The sequence below is a fragment of the Hippoglossus stenolepis genome, chromosome 20, assembly GCF_022539355.2.
Source record: "Hippoglossus stenolepis isolate QCI-W04-F060 chromosome 20, HSTE1.2, whole genome shotgun sequence".
Lineage (NCBI taxonomy): Eukaryota > Metazoa > Chordata > Actinopteri > Pleuronectiformes > Pleuronectidae > Hippoglossus > Hippoglossus stenolepis.
In genome coordinates this window covers 4599512-4617213 of record NC_061502.1, presented here as the reverse complement: position 1 = coordinate 4617213, position 17702 = coordinate 4599512, and the positions used below count along the sequence as shown (strand labels likewise).

The 17702-nt window shown below is 41.3% G+C and overlaps 1 protein-coding gene across 1 annotated transcript in view; it reads left to right on the top strand.

Moving 5' to 3' along the window:
- Positions 1–2067: 2067 nt before the first annotated feature.
- Positions 2068–17702, top strand: part of kif26bb (kinesin family member 26Bb) — a 25320-nt gene continuing 9685 nt past the window's right edge. The window contains 11 exon segments of the mRNA XM_035143868.2: positions 2068–2330; positions 2524–2871; positions 5013–5489; positions 8398–8519; positions 8639–8810; positions 13545–13754; positions 14157–14250; positions 15733–16004; positions 16780–16957; positions 17144–17282; positions 17465–17624. Coding sequence (XP_034999759.2) covers positions 2289–2330; positions 2524–2871; positions 5013–5489; positions 8398–8519; positions 8639–8810; positions 13545–13754; positions 14157–14250; positions 15733–16004; positions 16780–16957; positions 17144–17282; positions 17465–17624 — 2214 coding nt within the window. The 5' untranslated portion in view covers positions 2068–2288.

Sequence of the window (17702 nt, the reverse complement as noted above, 5' to 3'; positions counted from 1 at the left end):
AGGAAAATGTCCAAAATCCTCATATGTGTTTTCAAGTATTAATTTCATGATACATAACGGAATTATTATAATCATTAGGAACTACCAAGACGGCACCCTTGCGTACCGTAATGCACAGTATTATCAATCAGAGTCAGGTTTTATTGTCAAGTAGGTTTTATGTTTGTGCTGAGTATTAATATAAGAAATATATATGTTCATGTATATATGAACTTTAGATTATGTGCAATTGAGTGTTAATCACATGATGTAGGAAAAAAAAGATTAAAAATAAAGAGATGATAATCCTTTATTAATCCCACAATGGGGAAATTTGTAATATTGCAGCAGCAAGAGTCAAAAACAGGGATCGGTAAGTAATAATATGTAACATGCAATACTTAAGTGTAAGGGTAATAATATTTTAGTGTAAGGAATATCGTAAACATATGAATGGGATAAGAAACAGTATATACTGTACAGTGTAAAAACAAGAACATTATGTGCAGTGTGACAATATGTACAGTCAAAGTTGGATATAATGTACATATTTTAAACATTTTGTAAATGTTATCTCTTCGTAGAAAGAACATCATTTTGAATGATTGACGTTCATAAGTGCCACCAATTTTGAACAGCTCGCTATTTTAACATAAATAACACAATGGTGTGATTCAGGGCAGCCTAACTAAACTTTTACTGTAACAAAACGTACAGAGGAATATAAAATGTCCCTTTTCTGTACATTTTGTACATTTTAACTGATATTAAAACTATATTTTTAAATTAGGCTGGCTACTGTTGAGGATGGCTACATGGATGTTGTTGCTTTGGCAAATAGGCCTAAATGTGTTTTTCTTTCTCTAGAAAACTTGGATTTACTTTTATCGTCTCACACTGATAATGGCTGATGAATCCATAAATCTTCTCTGTTTGCAAGAGAAATACAACATTCATAACTTAACATAACAATAAATACAATTTTGTTGTTGAAAATTATGATACATCCCAAAACAATGTCTGTAACTGAAAGGCACTAATAGTTCAAATAGATTTCCACCGTTTCCCTTTAAAATAATTCAATTAAATCTACTTTACTCATGACAGTGTGCACCTCCTTGTACTTAGCTTGTGAAACGTGTGTGATGTCTTCTGTGTGTGAAACCCTGGAGAAATGAGAGCTTCTGAATTTTTTGAGTTTGAATTAAATTTTAAGACTAAAAGCAGAGGATCTTGAAGTCTACCACATCCGTCTTGATCATTCTGTTTCAATATAGTTCTCCTGGGTTCCCCCAATGTAATAGGAGTGCAATACCAAAACGCTGCAGTGGACCTTTTATCTATTTTTTAATGCACCCTCTGCTTAATTTTAAAGTTTTAAATCTGATATTTCCATGTTTTGCATACTTTATTGAAAAAAAATATATATCTTGATATAATTTTCTCTCCACAATTTCACAATCTCCCCTTTTTATCAAACAACCACCATTGCCAATGTGGCCTCTGGTGTAACAATAGCAATAGTTTCATAGGTCACATTATATGAGCTCTATATCGTCACCATGATGAAACATTTCACATGAAAACTGTCCACAACTGACAATTTTAACGTACAATTACTGCACGATATCTATTTAAACATGCACTATTTTACCAGCTCTATCTATCTATCTATCTATCTATCTATCTATCTATCTATCTATCTATCTATCTATCTATCTATCTATCTATCTATCTATCTATCTATCTATCTACCTACCCACCCACCCATCCATCCATCAATCTATGGAGTCTCATTACTCTTATTCTTTTATATATATATTAATATATCACGTTGTTATTACTCGTTTTTTTCTTTATTAACAATCTTATTACTCGTCTGGTTTTATATACTTATTAATAATCTTACTACTTCTCTAGTTTTATATATTCAATTCTTTATCGTGAAAGGAAAGAAAGAATGAGTGAAAGTCCGTCATCCAACCATGGAGCACCCTCCTCCCTCCGGTTTGTCTGAGGACTTGCTCCTTACCGCCTCCCTGAGGAGGTCATAATAAAAAGACAAGTCTGTCCATGAAGTGTCCTCCAGTGCGCTCACTCCTCGGTCTCTCTCTCTCCACTGTTCCACTGTCACCGCTCCACCTCTCTGAGACACAGCCTCCTCCAGCCTCGCGCTTTGACTTATTTTTGCATTTTAGCCAAACATGGCTGAAGTTTTTTCCCTTTACATCCACGGAGCGCTGGGGAAATTAGATAAACGCGCACCCTGCCTTTGTTCGGGACATCTTTTTAAATATTAACAAGTTGTCATGTCATATCTGACTGGACGAGGAGAGAGAGGAGAACACTGGGTGAGTCTGATTTATTCCTTACAATCACTCTTTCTTCACATTTCTAAAAGCCCGAGTGGTCCATGAGGACTTTTACATAAGAATAACATTGTTGCACTGCTTAAAAACATTTGGGTGTGGTTACAGTTGGCGACTGATAATTACGCACGGCCGAAGCCCACACACATCCTCCTAAACAAGCTGTGTTTCTCAGAGCTCAGAGGTCCAGCATCGCTGTGACACACTCGGCTTTCCTGCCAGTGTTCGAGGCAGAGACCGTCCCGCTCCGGAGGGCGCCGGGGGCTGCAGCAGCGACCCGCACCGGAGTATGTGCCAGAGAGCGGACGCGGTCCCCTCCTACAGGTCCCTCCCCGGGTCGGTGGGGGACCGCATCAGGAGCACGATGTGGTTCGGTGCCGGGACCATGTGCAGAGGCTCCGTGTCCGCGGGACCCGGCAGGTCCGACGGGAAAGTTGCGTGTTGTGAGAAGTGCTCAGCGACCCTGGTCTCTCTGAAGAAACAAGCTCTGAGTCTGGCTGTTCACCATCAATTCTCCTGCAAGGTCAGTGATGGAGCCAGTCACCGGAGCAGAAATGCACCAGTCTGCTGCCTTTAAGCCGGACACTAATTGATATGGATTTTTTTTAAATAGTCACAATGTTGTTTAGACAAACTATAAATAAAGTGAACCCATCTCTGGAGTCCTCAGCAGGTGGAGGTATAGCGTCATGTTTGACCAAATAATAACAATGCAACAAAAATACACTTTCACGAGCCTGTATAAGCTCTGGAGTCAAAGATACCTGCAGAATGCATAAATGTGAACGTGAAATGTAAATATTTGCTATAGTCTGCTATTATAGTAAGCTGGAAATCTTGAATAGGAGTAATTTGAAATGTTTTGTAAATATTATTATTTTGTAATAATATTCAGACATTTGACAGATAAAAGATAAAATAATCCAAAAATATGTATACATAATTATATTAGTAATCACACATGTACATTTTTTCAAAACTACAACTACACATTTGCTGACAATATGTTTAAGGCACATTAATGTACATTGTGGGACATCATTCTTTACCGTGCTGCCTGTGAGAGGAATGCATGCCCCCACACTCCTGCATCCATCTGTACATTTGTCACCACCAACATCCATCAAACACACTCCAATCGACAAAGTAAACCATTGCCATTTCTGCGTGAGCGGTTTCAAATGGGCATGAATATTTCATCTCAACATGCCTGTGTCATCTCCACCGAGGGGAGCCAATTTATTTCTGTCCTCCTGAGTGGGACGGGGCCCAGTAACAGTTAGCGTTGTGTTTTTAAGAGAGAAAATGACCACAGTCCGAGCAGCAGAGAGAGAGATGGCATCCTGTGGCCACAGACATGGTCAGAAGAAATGTGATAAGCCAGTCAGCTCCTCGCAGGTTTATTGATCCAAGTATGGTTTCTAAAAAGCATCATGGCTCTGTAATGTCTTCTATTAGAAGGGCTTGCAGCCAAGATGGAAAGTCCAGTCTCCTATCTTACTACTAAAGCATATTTCCTTTTTAAATATATTGGTTATCAATTGTCTTTATTAAATGCAGCGTACACAAACCTGAAACTAAAGGTTGCAAGCGGTAGAATTTGACAAACAGCACTTGTGGCTCATTAATGTATAGAATATGTAAATGTAGTCCCTGATGCTGCAGCACTTTCTTGTAAATGACTTTATTTTATATAATAGTTGAAAGATCCTGCTGTGCTGTATTCCACTGGGGGAATATGGGTCATGGGTGATGTGCCGGCAGGATGGATGTGGGAGGTGGATGGGAGGGGCTGGGTGGGTGAGTGAGTGCATTGGATGTTGCCGTCAAGGGCAGGATGACACAAGAATGTCCGAGATGATGTTTTGTGGTTGGATGTTCATTTTTGTTGGATCTGGAAGTCTGAGTCCAGGCTGGGCACTCAGATGCCAACAAATTTGATTTGAACAATTTTAAACCTCTTTAAATTGTATTATCTTCAATATAGATGTTATCCAGAACGTCTTACAGCTGAAGGACAACACTAAAGCTTCAGCACAGCAGGAGAAGTATAAGGTGCTAGATCGGCTCAATAAGACAGAAAGATGTGCACAGCAAGCGATAATTCGGTTTAGGTGTAAGATATGTCAGGAGAGGAGGTGTTCTCAGAAGAGGTAGACAAGAATGTCTCCGCCAATGTTTTGTTTTATTTCACCAAACTGTCTTGTAGCTGCAGGGAGCAATTTTCTCAGATTTCACACACAGATTAGTTGGGGAAAAAAAGCTTCTGTAACGGTTGCTGCATCCGGACATGTCGTTCTCCATGAATTTGTGCTTAACAACTGATTCATGATTCATGACACGTTTCGCTTGCTTTAACAGTGAAGTAGGTCCAATTTGTGCTTACTGCACTTATGAAAATGACAGGGGTGGTTTCAACAGTACTGACACAATGATTACTTTGCTAAGTGCTAAGATTGCCAGCAGCGCCTTCCCATGACTCAATTTCCATATGGTCAAGCCAGATATCAAACAAAGCAGATTAGCTTTGTAAGCTCATACGCTGGATGCGTGATCTTATTATGTCATGTGAAAATGGAGCTGAGGTCAAATAAAGTACAGTGTGAAATCTTTAACACCGAAGTCTGATTTACAGTCACGTTGCCTTCTTTTCTAATTTTGCAGGACTCAAGTGACCTGTCAGCATATCTTAATGACAACCTTCGTGTACATAGTCGCTCCGCCGCTGAGTCTCGGGACAGAGAGAGGGAGCAGGGCCAGTGCTCAGCCTGTGGTACAAACCTGAACCAGCTCAAACACGAGGCCATCCACCTGGCTCTGAGCAGGGGTCACTCGTTGGCTAAGCCTCCCTTTGAGCCCAGCCTCAGCACCGGCACGCTGCCGGGACAAAGTGAGACAAAGCGCGGCGACAGGGCTCCGAGGGAAGCTGACATGGCTGCGTATCAACCATACGGTCGGACCCACAGTCCCCACACTCCGCAGAGCCCCAGGACGCCTCAGAGGACCCCTCAAACCCTCAGACGGAGGGGGCCCAAACCTCCCAACTCTGATATGGACCGCTGGGTAGAGGAGCAGCAGCATTTCGTCGCTTGTAAATCTGTGTCCAAAGCTGATGCTGTCACCATCCACTCTCACCATCAGGTACCCCTAAAAGCTTTCTCCTGCCACTAAATCACAACCCCACGTGAGCATCCCCCTTTTAATGAGTTATATGGGTAAAGTACGTCCTTACGGATACATGTGTCAGCAAGGCAATGATTTATAGAGCCTAATCAGAGCATACTTAGATCCCATGGCTGAGGACGTTGTTTAAAAGTACTTTTGCTAATGGAATGGAATTGGGTCATGATTTAACCCTGTCATAAAAGCCAGCAAGTCAAAATGTACTAGTGATCAATAGGGGGACGGTAATATTTAACAGGATGGCTGGTGATATGCATTACTGTGATGGAAGCCTTGCCTCCCCTGTCCCCAATGAAAAGGCTTATAAAGGGAGAACTGTGGTATATGATGTTGTTGGTAGAGTTTTTTTTAAACTCCTGATTCTTATGGACAAAAGAAAAATAATCGAATTTTCCTATGTTTCATGTACTAAAACTGTGACCTGGTTGGTTCAATATTCATTGCCATCACAACCCACATTTCCTAAACTACTTCCCAGACAATAGTTTCAGTCACAGCAGCAACCTTAATGCGGTGTAGCAGCTTTGTCAAGCTTTGGATTTCTCTGTAAATGTTAAATGGTTTGTATTTGTATAGCTCTTTTCTAGTCTTGATGACCACTCAAAGCGCTTTACATTACAGTTTGCCATTCAACCACACATTCATAGAGTGCATCTATGGGCAGCACTTTCTGTGCGTTGTTAAATGTTGTGCATGGAGCTGTCATAAGAATGATACTCCATACTAGCGTGTCTAGTTAGTGTGGCTATACCTACTGTGCTACATACACTAACCCTACCCACCACTTGTTTCAACACCAAGGAGATTTGTTAAGTGTCACAGTCAAAATAGCGCTGCAGATGATGAGACATCAATGCATAAAAGCTGACCTGGGTGAGGCGAATGTTAGCTCTGTCTTGCTCCATATTGAGATACTGATAAGGTTGGTCCACATCGTAATAATTTTTCTTCTTGTTACTTAAAAAACCCAGCAAATTCCCCAAAGTCCTCCATAGGCCACTAATCCTTCCCATCGGACACACCCTGTACAAGCATACCAGCAACATTTTGGACCTTTGCCGTAATGATTACATCGAAACTACGCCCCCTAACTTCCTCCTATGCTCCCGTCATATATATTTTGGCCACTAGAGGTCACCTAACTTAAAAACACGAGAATCATCACAACAATTTACTTGCACAAATGAAGTATTTCTATTTTTTAACAGGAGGACAATTAAAAACTGTTTGAAAATACTGAATGAAAGCATAAGTACGACATCTGGCTTGCTCATTAAGTTGTGTAAGCTACATAACATTATGTATAAGAGTCTAATCTTACTTTCTTCCTCATCATATTTAATCAAACTGATTATACAGTGAATTACAAGAATAAAGCTGCTCTTCTTTTTCTATGTCTTCCACATGACATTGGAAGTTGGAAACATTATATCAGCCAGAGACAGCGTCTTCATCCAACTCATGGAGCTAGCATTAGCATAATTAGCTGATAAGATCTATGAAGGGCCACCAGCTTGGAATGTGAAGCCGGCTTCTGTCTGAATTCAACAATCCGCTCTGTATTGGAAAAAAATTAGGCCACACGCATATAGTAAACCTTCAGCTTTGTGCTGTGCGAGAATGTAAATCTTGGCAGGCATAGCAGCAGTAGCCTAACTGGAGGGGGGCACATGGTCCTTAGCTGACTCATTTGGACTGAAAAGGTTGTCAGAGCAACACCGTAATTATCCTGTTTTTCTTAATCTGCTTGTCTAATCAAATTTAACAATAACAATACATCAATTACTTAAACCGCCCTGGGTTGTGTAAGAAATAAACGATCCAGGGCACATTCAGTAAGAGAGCAGATCGATACAGGTTTATGCAGCTAAGGTGAAATAGCAGGAGAGTAGTGAAAGTGGAGAGGAGTAAGGAGAGAGGAGACAAAAAAGGAGGGTGGAGGAAAAATGGATAAGAGAAAGGGAAATTAAGTGCTTATGTTGGCAGGCAGGGAAAAGGTCGATGATGGAGCAGAGGGCGGAAGAGGAGAAAACAAGAGACCGTATGAGAGGGAATGCAGAGAGAAATCAGGACAGGGAGGAAGAGAAAGTAAGGATAAAAAAAAGATTACAGCAGAGGGTTACCTTTCAATACAGTCCTATAAATATTAACTTCATCTTTCCAATCCTCCTTCCAGTCTCATTCTAAAAGAACAGTTCTACTACGGCACAAATTGGCATTGCTGGATGTTATTACGAGAAAGAGAACTGAGCTGACGTCATTATCATGCCCTGAAAATGAGACATTGATGAGAGGTGGAGTGGTGCAGAAGAGCAGCGTAATGCAAACATGTTGCTTCTCAGGCCTGCGGCGCGGAGCAGTGACTTCATGTTGAGCAGCAGCAGATGCATGCTGAATGTGTCACACACACACACACACGGACACGGAGTATTATGAATGAGTGCAAAACACACTGTAGAGCTACAACAGTATTGGAGTGACTTGGAACATAAAGCTTCTCGACTGAGGCTTTGTGTGTGTGTTTGTGTTTGTGTGTGTGTGTGTGTGTGTGTGTGTGTGTGTGTGTGTGTGTGTGTGTGTGTGTGTGTGTGTGTTTACTGTACCTCTTCAACTCTGAGTCACGTTTTAAACTCAGAGAGAAGTCACTGCTGCCATCAGAAACGATTCCTCACACTCTACACTCCTGGCCTGTAATATGACTTAATGGTTTAACCCAGTGATGTTGTGTAGCCTACATGCCCTACTTAGAAAGGCGCATCCTGTATTTCTCCAAAGAGTAATTCCCATGATAATAGCCCCTTTTGGTGGGCATGCTGAAGTGCAATTACAATTTTGGATTTTTATAATGAGCCTAATCCCCTGGCAGGCTGCAGATGATGCAACCCTGGGCTGTGGTGGAGCTGGGACCGTGCAGACGAGCACGAAGATCCCTCACATCTCCAGGGTGGTGACCATCGCCAACACTGCTGCCATGTCCTTTTTGGCGAGGTAAATATATCTACTGTATATGTGAATTAACTTTAAAAAAATGAGCTATATCTGCAGCCAGTCTGTGCTGGTTTTCATCACAAGCTTCAGTTCCTGCTGCCTCTCCTCCTCCCCTGCAGGGCGGCCGAAAAGCTCAACCTGACATTGAGGAAAAAAGGCCAGGCTTCTGATCCAGCTCCTGCACACTTCTCCACCTGCTTCAGGGAGATCATCCAGAAAAACCCACCACCCGTCCCCTCCTGCCTGCTCCAAGCTGCCACCAGAACCAAAGACTCACCCAATGTTGGCAAGGTAGAGCTGCAAATTCCTGTAGACTCACAGTAGATGTAGATACGTCTGTAAGTCTTTGCAACTGTTTGATTTTAATTTAACTGAGATGAATTAAACATTGTCAAACTAAATTAATCAAGCACTCTTAAAACCATAATGATTGGCTGATGGGGCTTAATTTTAAATGAATGCAAGGGCAGCGTTTCTACCCAAGGTTTGATGTAGCCTAACCAATCATGATCTTCCATTACTCCCCAAATTGAACGTTTTTGCATCAAACCCGACATCTTAATCTGAAGGTTGATATTTCACCACTACACAGATTCGATAATAAATCCTGATCATTTATCATACAGCTATGTTCAGAAACGCACCGTATGTATTTATCCTTTGCTTTAATTGCATCTGTGGGAGCCTTCAGCCATTAGCTGTGCTCACAAAGGTCAGCCCCGCTTGGGTTTAAAGTTCAATATATTCAAACTCTTGACTCTGAGCACATCACTTACATCAGTGCAGGACAATTGCAAAGAAAAAAACCACACCCCCTCGATATAGGAAGATACACAGACATTCTATATATTAATAAAATTCTAACTCTAGAAAATATATACTGAATTAAATACAGTATCGTCCCACTAACAGTCAACTTGATCTCCTTTTCCACTTGTCAAAAAACCGCACTAACACTCACTAGCATCAGGCTTTTGTCTGCAATGGGAGTGGATACAATCAGCATTCAATCCCGGGTCAAATGACTCTGCAGCAGACACAGGTTTTCATCGGCTCCGGCTCCGGCTCCGGCTCCGATCAGCAGTGATGGAAACCCATTTCTTTTCTCTCTGTCGTGGCAACACAGTGAAATGAGAGAGCTTCTCAGTTTCCGGCGCATTTGTGACGTTGGACATGTCTCAGTGAGGACAGAAAAACAGACAAACTCCCCTACTAGCAATGGGAAATAGGTCAATCACCTTTTTAAAAGCGGATTTGGGTTTAAAAAAACCACATATACCCACTGATTTTGGTGTAGACAAAATATTTGTTGAAGTGCTTGCTGAGGCAAGTAGATGTATCATTAGAAGACAACTGCAGTCACTTCACTATCATGATGTGTTACCTGGGCCGCTTTGCATCTTATATTGACACATGTAAACAAGTAGAATCGGTCTTGATTGGCGGTGTGTCTTTGGAAGAATACACTGCATCCTTACAACCACCCCAACCTTGGAAGTGTTTTCACCACCCGTGTTGCGGAGTAAAGAGATCACAGTCAATTTGTGCGAGATCCTATATCAGTCCTCCTTCACGCTACACTGTAATGTGGTGCTAATGTCTCCATCTTGTTCTTCCCCTCTCCTCCTCTGGGATAAACTGAGGGGGGATCAATATGGCTGCCCACCCTCCCCTTGTCTCATCATAGATGGACTCTTGGGTTTAGTCTAGAGTTACAGATGAGGGCTCGGATAGGCCCCGCTGTCAGCCACACCTGCCCGAGCACTCAGCTCTGTGTGTCTCTGCGTGCAACAATACGCATGTGTGCGAGAGCAGAGCAGGGTTTTCTGTGCCTTTGAATGGGTCTCTTGAATAATTTAACCCTCATAAATAGAGTTTGACACATGTTCAATAGGGTTGCATAAGGAATCTGAATTATGAGGAAGGGAGAGGAGAAAGAAAATCTGTTGCAGACACTGGAAACTTATCATGTGGCAGATGGAATATGGTTGTCAGGTTTTTAAATTGTCAGTGGCAGGTGATGTCATGATGTAGTGGGGTGCTGTCGTGTTTCGACTGCATGTTGTGGTGCACAGGGCCATTTGCCATCTTGCTGACCCGAATCCTTATTATGAATAACTTTATAATTGGTTTACATACTGTAATACAGCTCATTGTCTTTAGTGAGGTAACCGTTGTCTTCCTTCAGACTAAGACCTTCGTATGAGCCTTGTTAAATGGCTGTCAGAATCAAGGTCTAATTTAATTTAAGGCCTTAAAGCCTCCTTAAAGACCTGAAATTCTTGAACTTCCTGCAGAGACCTGCATTAAGGAATTAATGTCATGACATGCGGAAAATATAAAGCAGGAGGTTTGCATCACTGTGCTGCTGTGAGTGCATGTACAGCTTCTGCACTCACGGGATCATCTAATGCAGCAAAAGAAAAAAATATATTTTTATCTCAATGAAACATTAAACAACAACACACTGCGGATTTTTGTATTTCTACAAATCAATTGATGGGTGAAACCAAAGTGTCTCTCCTCCATGTTAGTGGATGGGACATCGGCCAAACCAAAAAGTCAACATGCACGTAAAATACATTTTTCTTAAAGATGGTTTCTGTTCAGTTTTAATTAGTTTATTGTTTGATAATTAGATGTTACAAAAAATACGAGGTGAAACATCATGATTGACAGCGGAGACTGACTCACAATTGGTTGAATACATGTTTCTGTGGGACCTCGCAAACGCAACTCCACCCCCCCCCAGTACTACTACACAGACTCCTCATGGGCAAGATGACAGCGTTCGTATTCAGGATATTTTGTCTTCATTTCTGGATAGTGGAGGGAGGTAGCGATGTGTCTCTAAATACAATCTATTGCTCAAAACTAATCCTTTTTAAACATTTACCAGTTTAGCTGCTCTGCCAAGGCTTCTCATGCATAAAATAATATTCCAGCCTCTCATACCTGAACAACAGGGGCACAAGGTTCCCTCTTTCACTAGATTTGATGTCAGGCTCTAGAAAAAAAACTCCTTTACAAAGCAGTGTAACATAAGATGCTAAATACACTGTAACTGACAGCTTTAAAAAGATGTTCTTATATGTCTGTATATAATATATGTTTAAGGGTTTTCTTTAGAAATCTGTGTCCTCAGTTGACAGGATGCAAAGACTGTGATGATTTTAATGTTTAAATCTCACTGAATTTGACATGAAGATATTTTTGAACTCATTCTTTATTCATAAGTTGCATCCCGCTGGTGTTTATTTTCAGGAGGTAAAGCTACATTTGTTGCGCTCAGTCTTTGCTGAACACATCCCAGTCTTCTTCAGAAATCACTTACCTACATGTTACTCTATAAAAGCAGAGCACCTACTCACTTCTTGCATTTAATGAATAAATGAATTTTCAGAGTAGTTTGAAATATTTCCTGTATGTATACAGTGTGACTACAGGAGTAAGTGAAATAGTAGTGCTCATGCTTTCTTCAACAACCCTTGTAAGATGCGTTTAGTCAGTGTGTCTTAAATCACTCACTACTCTTTATATAGAGAGTTAGCTATTTTTTTGTGAGAGCATTGCACTTGCGCTAAATGAAAGAAAAATATCTGACAGACAAGAGGAGAGAGAATGCTGTATTATGTGAAAAACCAATTATGTCATGTCTGAATAAAAATCCTCAGATGTAACTCAATGTAAGGCAGTGGCAAATAGAAAAGCATTGATTGCAAAGAGTTGCAGCAACAATCGTATACATGATTATCTAGCTCTTATAGTATAAATATAACGGAAAAATGGAAGGGATCCGATAACCTAAATGATTTATTTTCCATAAAACATAATTAAAGTGAAAAAGAATTCCTGGATCTGCCCCTTAAGTTCCATCCACAGAACAGATCTGCCTGTTCTTCCCAGGCACGAGCCCCATCCCTCCACCAGGTTTGGTGGAATAAACCAACAAACCAACTAGAATGACACTAAGTAGAGCGTATACTACCACCAAGGCCAAACAGTCACTTAAATTCAATCAAGCTGTACCAAATTTCCCACTCTCATAGATATCAGTTCCCTAAATGTGCCTGATCCACACATCCACAAATTATTCACTGGGAAAACATTGAAAATATTGAAAAATTAAGGATTTTGCAACATTTAAGAAAGTAATAAACATTCCCTGGTTATGCTCCCTGATCTGGATCCACACCTGACCCATTCCACATCCGTCCACCAAGTGTCGTGGTAAACGGTTTAATTGTTTTTGTGTAATCGTGCTAATAAACAAACAGACAGGGATGAAAACATAATCTCCTTGATGGAGATAAATATTTATTTATTAATATAGTTAATCATGTGAGAAAATACGCTCAGTATAATATGTACCGACCGATGTTAATTGGCAACTTTTTATTGTGCGACAAATATTATGTACTTGTCGGTGCAGAGAAAGTAGTGTCCAGAAGTAATTTCTATAGAGTGTATAGAGTTTCTATATCAGATGTAAGCTGCACTAGAATGCTAGATGCCAGATAATAACAATAGTACTAACCCAGTTAAAGTGGGCAGTGTCAAATAATTGAATAAATAACTCTACTGAGTGTAGGACCAATCACATTGCGATCTTTTGCATTCTTATAAGGTTGACTTCACATGTTCTCTGAAACACAACCATAGCTCCTTATAAGCACTACACACAAAGCACTTAATGGACTGAAGGAGATTTCATTTGTTTTATATATTTTATTTGGTCATAAATCAAATTAGTGAACAAATACACATTTTGATCTGCTTATGGTGTTTAAAGGGATTAAAGTGATCTTATTTCATTTACAGGGGATCACAGTTTTCACTGCAATCCTTCTGATAGTTGATGAGACATTTCAAAATGGACAAAAGTGGTGGACCTATAAACAGATCAGATTAAGCAATCCTAAACCAGTACATTTACCCAGCATAAAACATTTTCTGGGCAATTTATTATACACTACATGTTAATCTCAATCATCCTTCTCGTTTCCACTTCCCTTTGGAATACAGGTCAAAGTCGTGCTGAGGGTGAGCCCCATGCTGTCAGGGGGCCCAGGCCAACCACCTGTTCTCCAGATTGACCCATCCAGGAAAAGAGTCACCATAATTGAACCAGTCAGCAAAAGCCAATCACACACGACACTGATACTGGGCAAGAATGGCAGAAATCGTCTGAAGACATTCAACTTTGATGCTGCCTACCCTCAAGAGTCCGGCCAGGTTTGCATCTTCATCCGGATAACTGATTTCAAATGTTTCTGTTTGTGCTTGTTTAATACACATCTTTCATAATGGATTTGTTTTACATTGATGGTGAAACACAAGTGTGGCACATTCTGTGTTTCCTCGAGAGTTAAGCATGCATTTTCCCCTCTACACACCAAGAGTAGTTCGCTCTGTCTGATGACCTGAAAACTGATCTGGCCTGGATAACCACCACAATTATGCAGTCCATCAATTATATTCAACCTTCTCAGGCTCCACTTACAGTATCTGAGCCCAGGGGAATCTGCAGAGTCCGCATGCATCCCTCCCTCTGCTTCGGCTCATTTCATTGGATGCACTTTCCCAGTGTGGGGATGAATCATAAGATGCCGTCTGTCCTTTGTTCTGTCTGACCAGGCTGAGGTGTGTGCAGGCGTCCTGGCTGACGTCATCCGCTGTGTGCTCAGCGGCAGCGATGGATGCGTTCTTGGTATGGGATGCGCGGATGTGGGTGAGTAATCGGTCACTGCGAGAGGCCACGGGTTCAAATCTGAAGATGGGAGTCTGATGCTTTTATCTAAGCTCCGGGGCCTAATGTGCCCCAACTCCTCCTCCACCCCAGTCCCACCCCTGCTATCATTCACCCTTTCATTATCACTTAAACTTCACATCTCCATTTTGTCCTACTACCAATCTTCATACGCATCTCCAGTCTTCTCCCTTGATCCATTTGGCCTTTTTCCAGTCCTCTATTTCTCCACAGTGGTAACCAATACTCGTGCCATTAACTCTTGCCTTCCTAGTCATTAATCTTTCACCTGTTACTTTGTAAATAAAAGCCTGTTCATTAATTATGCAATACATGAGCGTTTTTTTAAAAGCTCCCCATCGCCTGTTAGATGTTTCAGGAAACTGCAAAAAACATATACATTAAGCATATTGCGGTGAAATGAAACATTTTTATTTCATTTTGCAGAAGCACTGAGCTCAGAGGGGACTGTAAACAAAATGGACTGCAATTCGTTGCTATTAGAGAGATGGAACCTTGCACTTAGCGTCAGGGAAGGGGTTTAATACATTTGCAACACGCACACGCACACACACACACACACACACACACACACACACACGCACATGCACACACACGGGTAAGGACAGGGTCTCCTTGGAGCTGCTTTTTCACATGACGCCACTCTCCGTAAATCTGATTGAATTAGTTGGCCGATACAGACTACATGTGGCCCACAGCCAGGGGATATCAATCTCCTCTACTGAATACTATTCTCTCCGAATAACAGCGGGCAGCTCCTTTAATTGGAGTAAACCTTATCCTCATTCAATTAGAGTTTGGATAACACAAGAGCGGATATAACATTACTCAAAAGTAATGTGGGGCAAAAGTGCAGGAGGAGATATAACATGGCCCCAATCCATAAGAAAGTGTTTTTACGTGTGTTTTTGTCTTTGTATATCTACTCTGTCTTTTTTGGGTGTTTATATGTTGTATTTTGTGTGCTTCAGGGCATTTATGACAGTGTACTGTAAACACCCATGTTTCTCTGCAGTTTAACAAGTGTGTCACTATGAAAATGTATGTGTTTTATGTGCACATACTGGAAATTGGCAAAATCAGTATATGTCTTCTCCTACTGTGAATTGCTCAGTTCCTTATGCACTTCACCTGTTGTCCTTGCTGACTCTTGGCCTGAGTGACACAGAGACACGTGCTGGCGTTAACAGACACTTTTTCATTCCTGCCATTAATAGATTTTATTACTGGATATAATGCTTGGGCGGTACACACAACGCCCCCTCAGGCTGCCCTCCCACAATGCATTATGACAGTGACGAGACATAAACTGAGTTTCAAACTGTGTATTTGCTCGTGGTTAGGTGCACATTTTATATGGTAGCATGTACATGTACAGTAAATGTACCCTGTGTATGCACTGTATGTAACACGAATACATCTACTTGCACACTTTCGCCTCAGGCTCCTGGTCCAGCACGGTGGGGAGCGATGGGAGCATCCAGAATCTCGGCCTCATTCCCTGTGCCATCTCCTGGCTGTACAGTGCCATCGAGCGGCGGCGAGAGAAGACCTGGACGGATCTGACCGTATCCGTGTCTGCCATCGAACTCTGCTGCGGAGAGGAGGACACACTGAGAGATCTGTTGGGGGAGGTGGTTCCCTCAGTCGGCAGTATCCAGGACAGCCCAAGAGCCCGTGTTAGAGTCCAAGAAGATCCTGTCTCCGGGATACAAGTAGGATGAAAAACGCTTTCTAATAGAAAAAAGAGGCTGGTGATTCTACTGTGTCTTTTTCAGTCCGTCTGTTGCTCTACCTCTATCGACCCAAATTGGTGGTGTGTTTGTTTAAAGAACATAATCATCTCTAAAACCTATTATTGTTATTATTATTTGCATCATTTTCTAAAGTCTAATCAGCCAATCGAGCATATACCACATCTGGAAAGCAAAGAGCCAAGGCCATACTTTTTAAGTCACAATTTCATGTCAATGCTTTATTGAATGAATTGTCCTTACATTTTCAGTAGGTAGCAGTGAAATCATAGCTATGTTGTAATTACTGATTCCTGGGATCCCTTTAAGTTAGACTTCAGGGTTTGTCTCTACACATGTCATCATTAATGTCTCTTTTTAATTAAGAGTCAGTTTGTATAGTGCTCTACACCATATGTGAGAAGATAATGCTGGTAATGAGTGAACCCTATTAGATTACACCTGATTACATTATGGTTGAGCAGCTCTCTCCTCCCTCACACTGCTCTTTGCCAACTGCAAGGCAGCACCTCATTTGTATAGGTGTGGGCTCCTCTCTATTTCTTCAATGATCATGAAATCTACTGGATGAATGGAGGCATTATTCTCAAACCGTCTGTTATTGGGATAAATTAATATAAAAATGAAACCTACATTTGTTAATTAAATAATCTGGCCTCCACATAGGCATCAAAACAAACTTTTAGAAAACAGTAGAATGGTAGAAAATTCTGAATTTCTTCTCCTTTCCTTCCAGCTACGTAACCACAATCGGGTGAAGGCCCCGACTGCTGAGCGTGCAGCTTCCCTCCTGGACGCGGCCATTGCAGCGCGTCGGCACAGTGACTTCATTACTTACCTGTCCCACACCTCCATCATGTTCTTCACTCTCCATGTCCAGCCCCCTCGTACAGAAAGCAACACTATTGGCAAAGGTTGTAATGAAATATTAGATCACCACAGATTTTCATTTGACCTTGAATTACTTTCCATAGTTAATCCTGAATTTGTAAATGTAATTCAGTTTAACGTGTATTATAATTCACATGCTCTTTATTTGCATATTTGAAAACATGCAAACACATTTTGTGTTTACACTCTCCTCTGAACTCTGTCCTCAGGTTCACGGGGCTGCACGAAGTTGACCATGATAGATGTGTGTAGTGGTATGAGGGGTATGAGCAAAACTAAACCTCCTCATTTTGAACTGGGCCCCGTGGTCTTGTCTCTACTAAGTGGACATAAAACAACCCCCAGCAAGTAAGACATTTATTTACTATCTTGACCGTGAACATTTCGAAGTCGTCCAATTATTGCCTATAAACCCATTTAATAGTGGCTAAGTCTAAGGCATTTCAATGGCAAATACGACAGCAGGAAAATAAAATTAATTGATCCATCCTTTGGGTTAATGTGTGGACATTTGCACTGTCTCTGAACAGGGGTAGTAAGCTGACTATGCTCCTCCGAGAGTCCTTGGGCCATATAAATTGCCACACCACAGTGATGGCTGAAGTTGCGGATTCATTGGCACACCTTCAAGAAACCTTCTCCGTCATCCAGCTGGCTTCTCGCATTCGCAAGACACAGAAAAGGACAAAGGTATTGTAAATCTGCTGGTGTCCTTTTTGTCAAGAAAGGGATCATTTTATCTTTGCATTCAGAGCCATGTTAATGCTT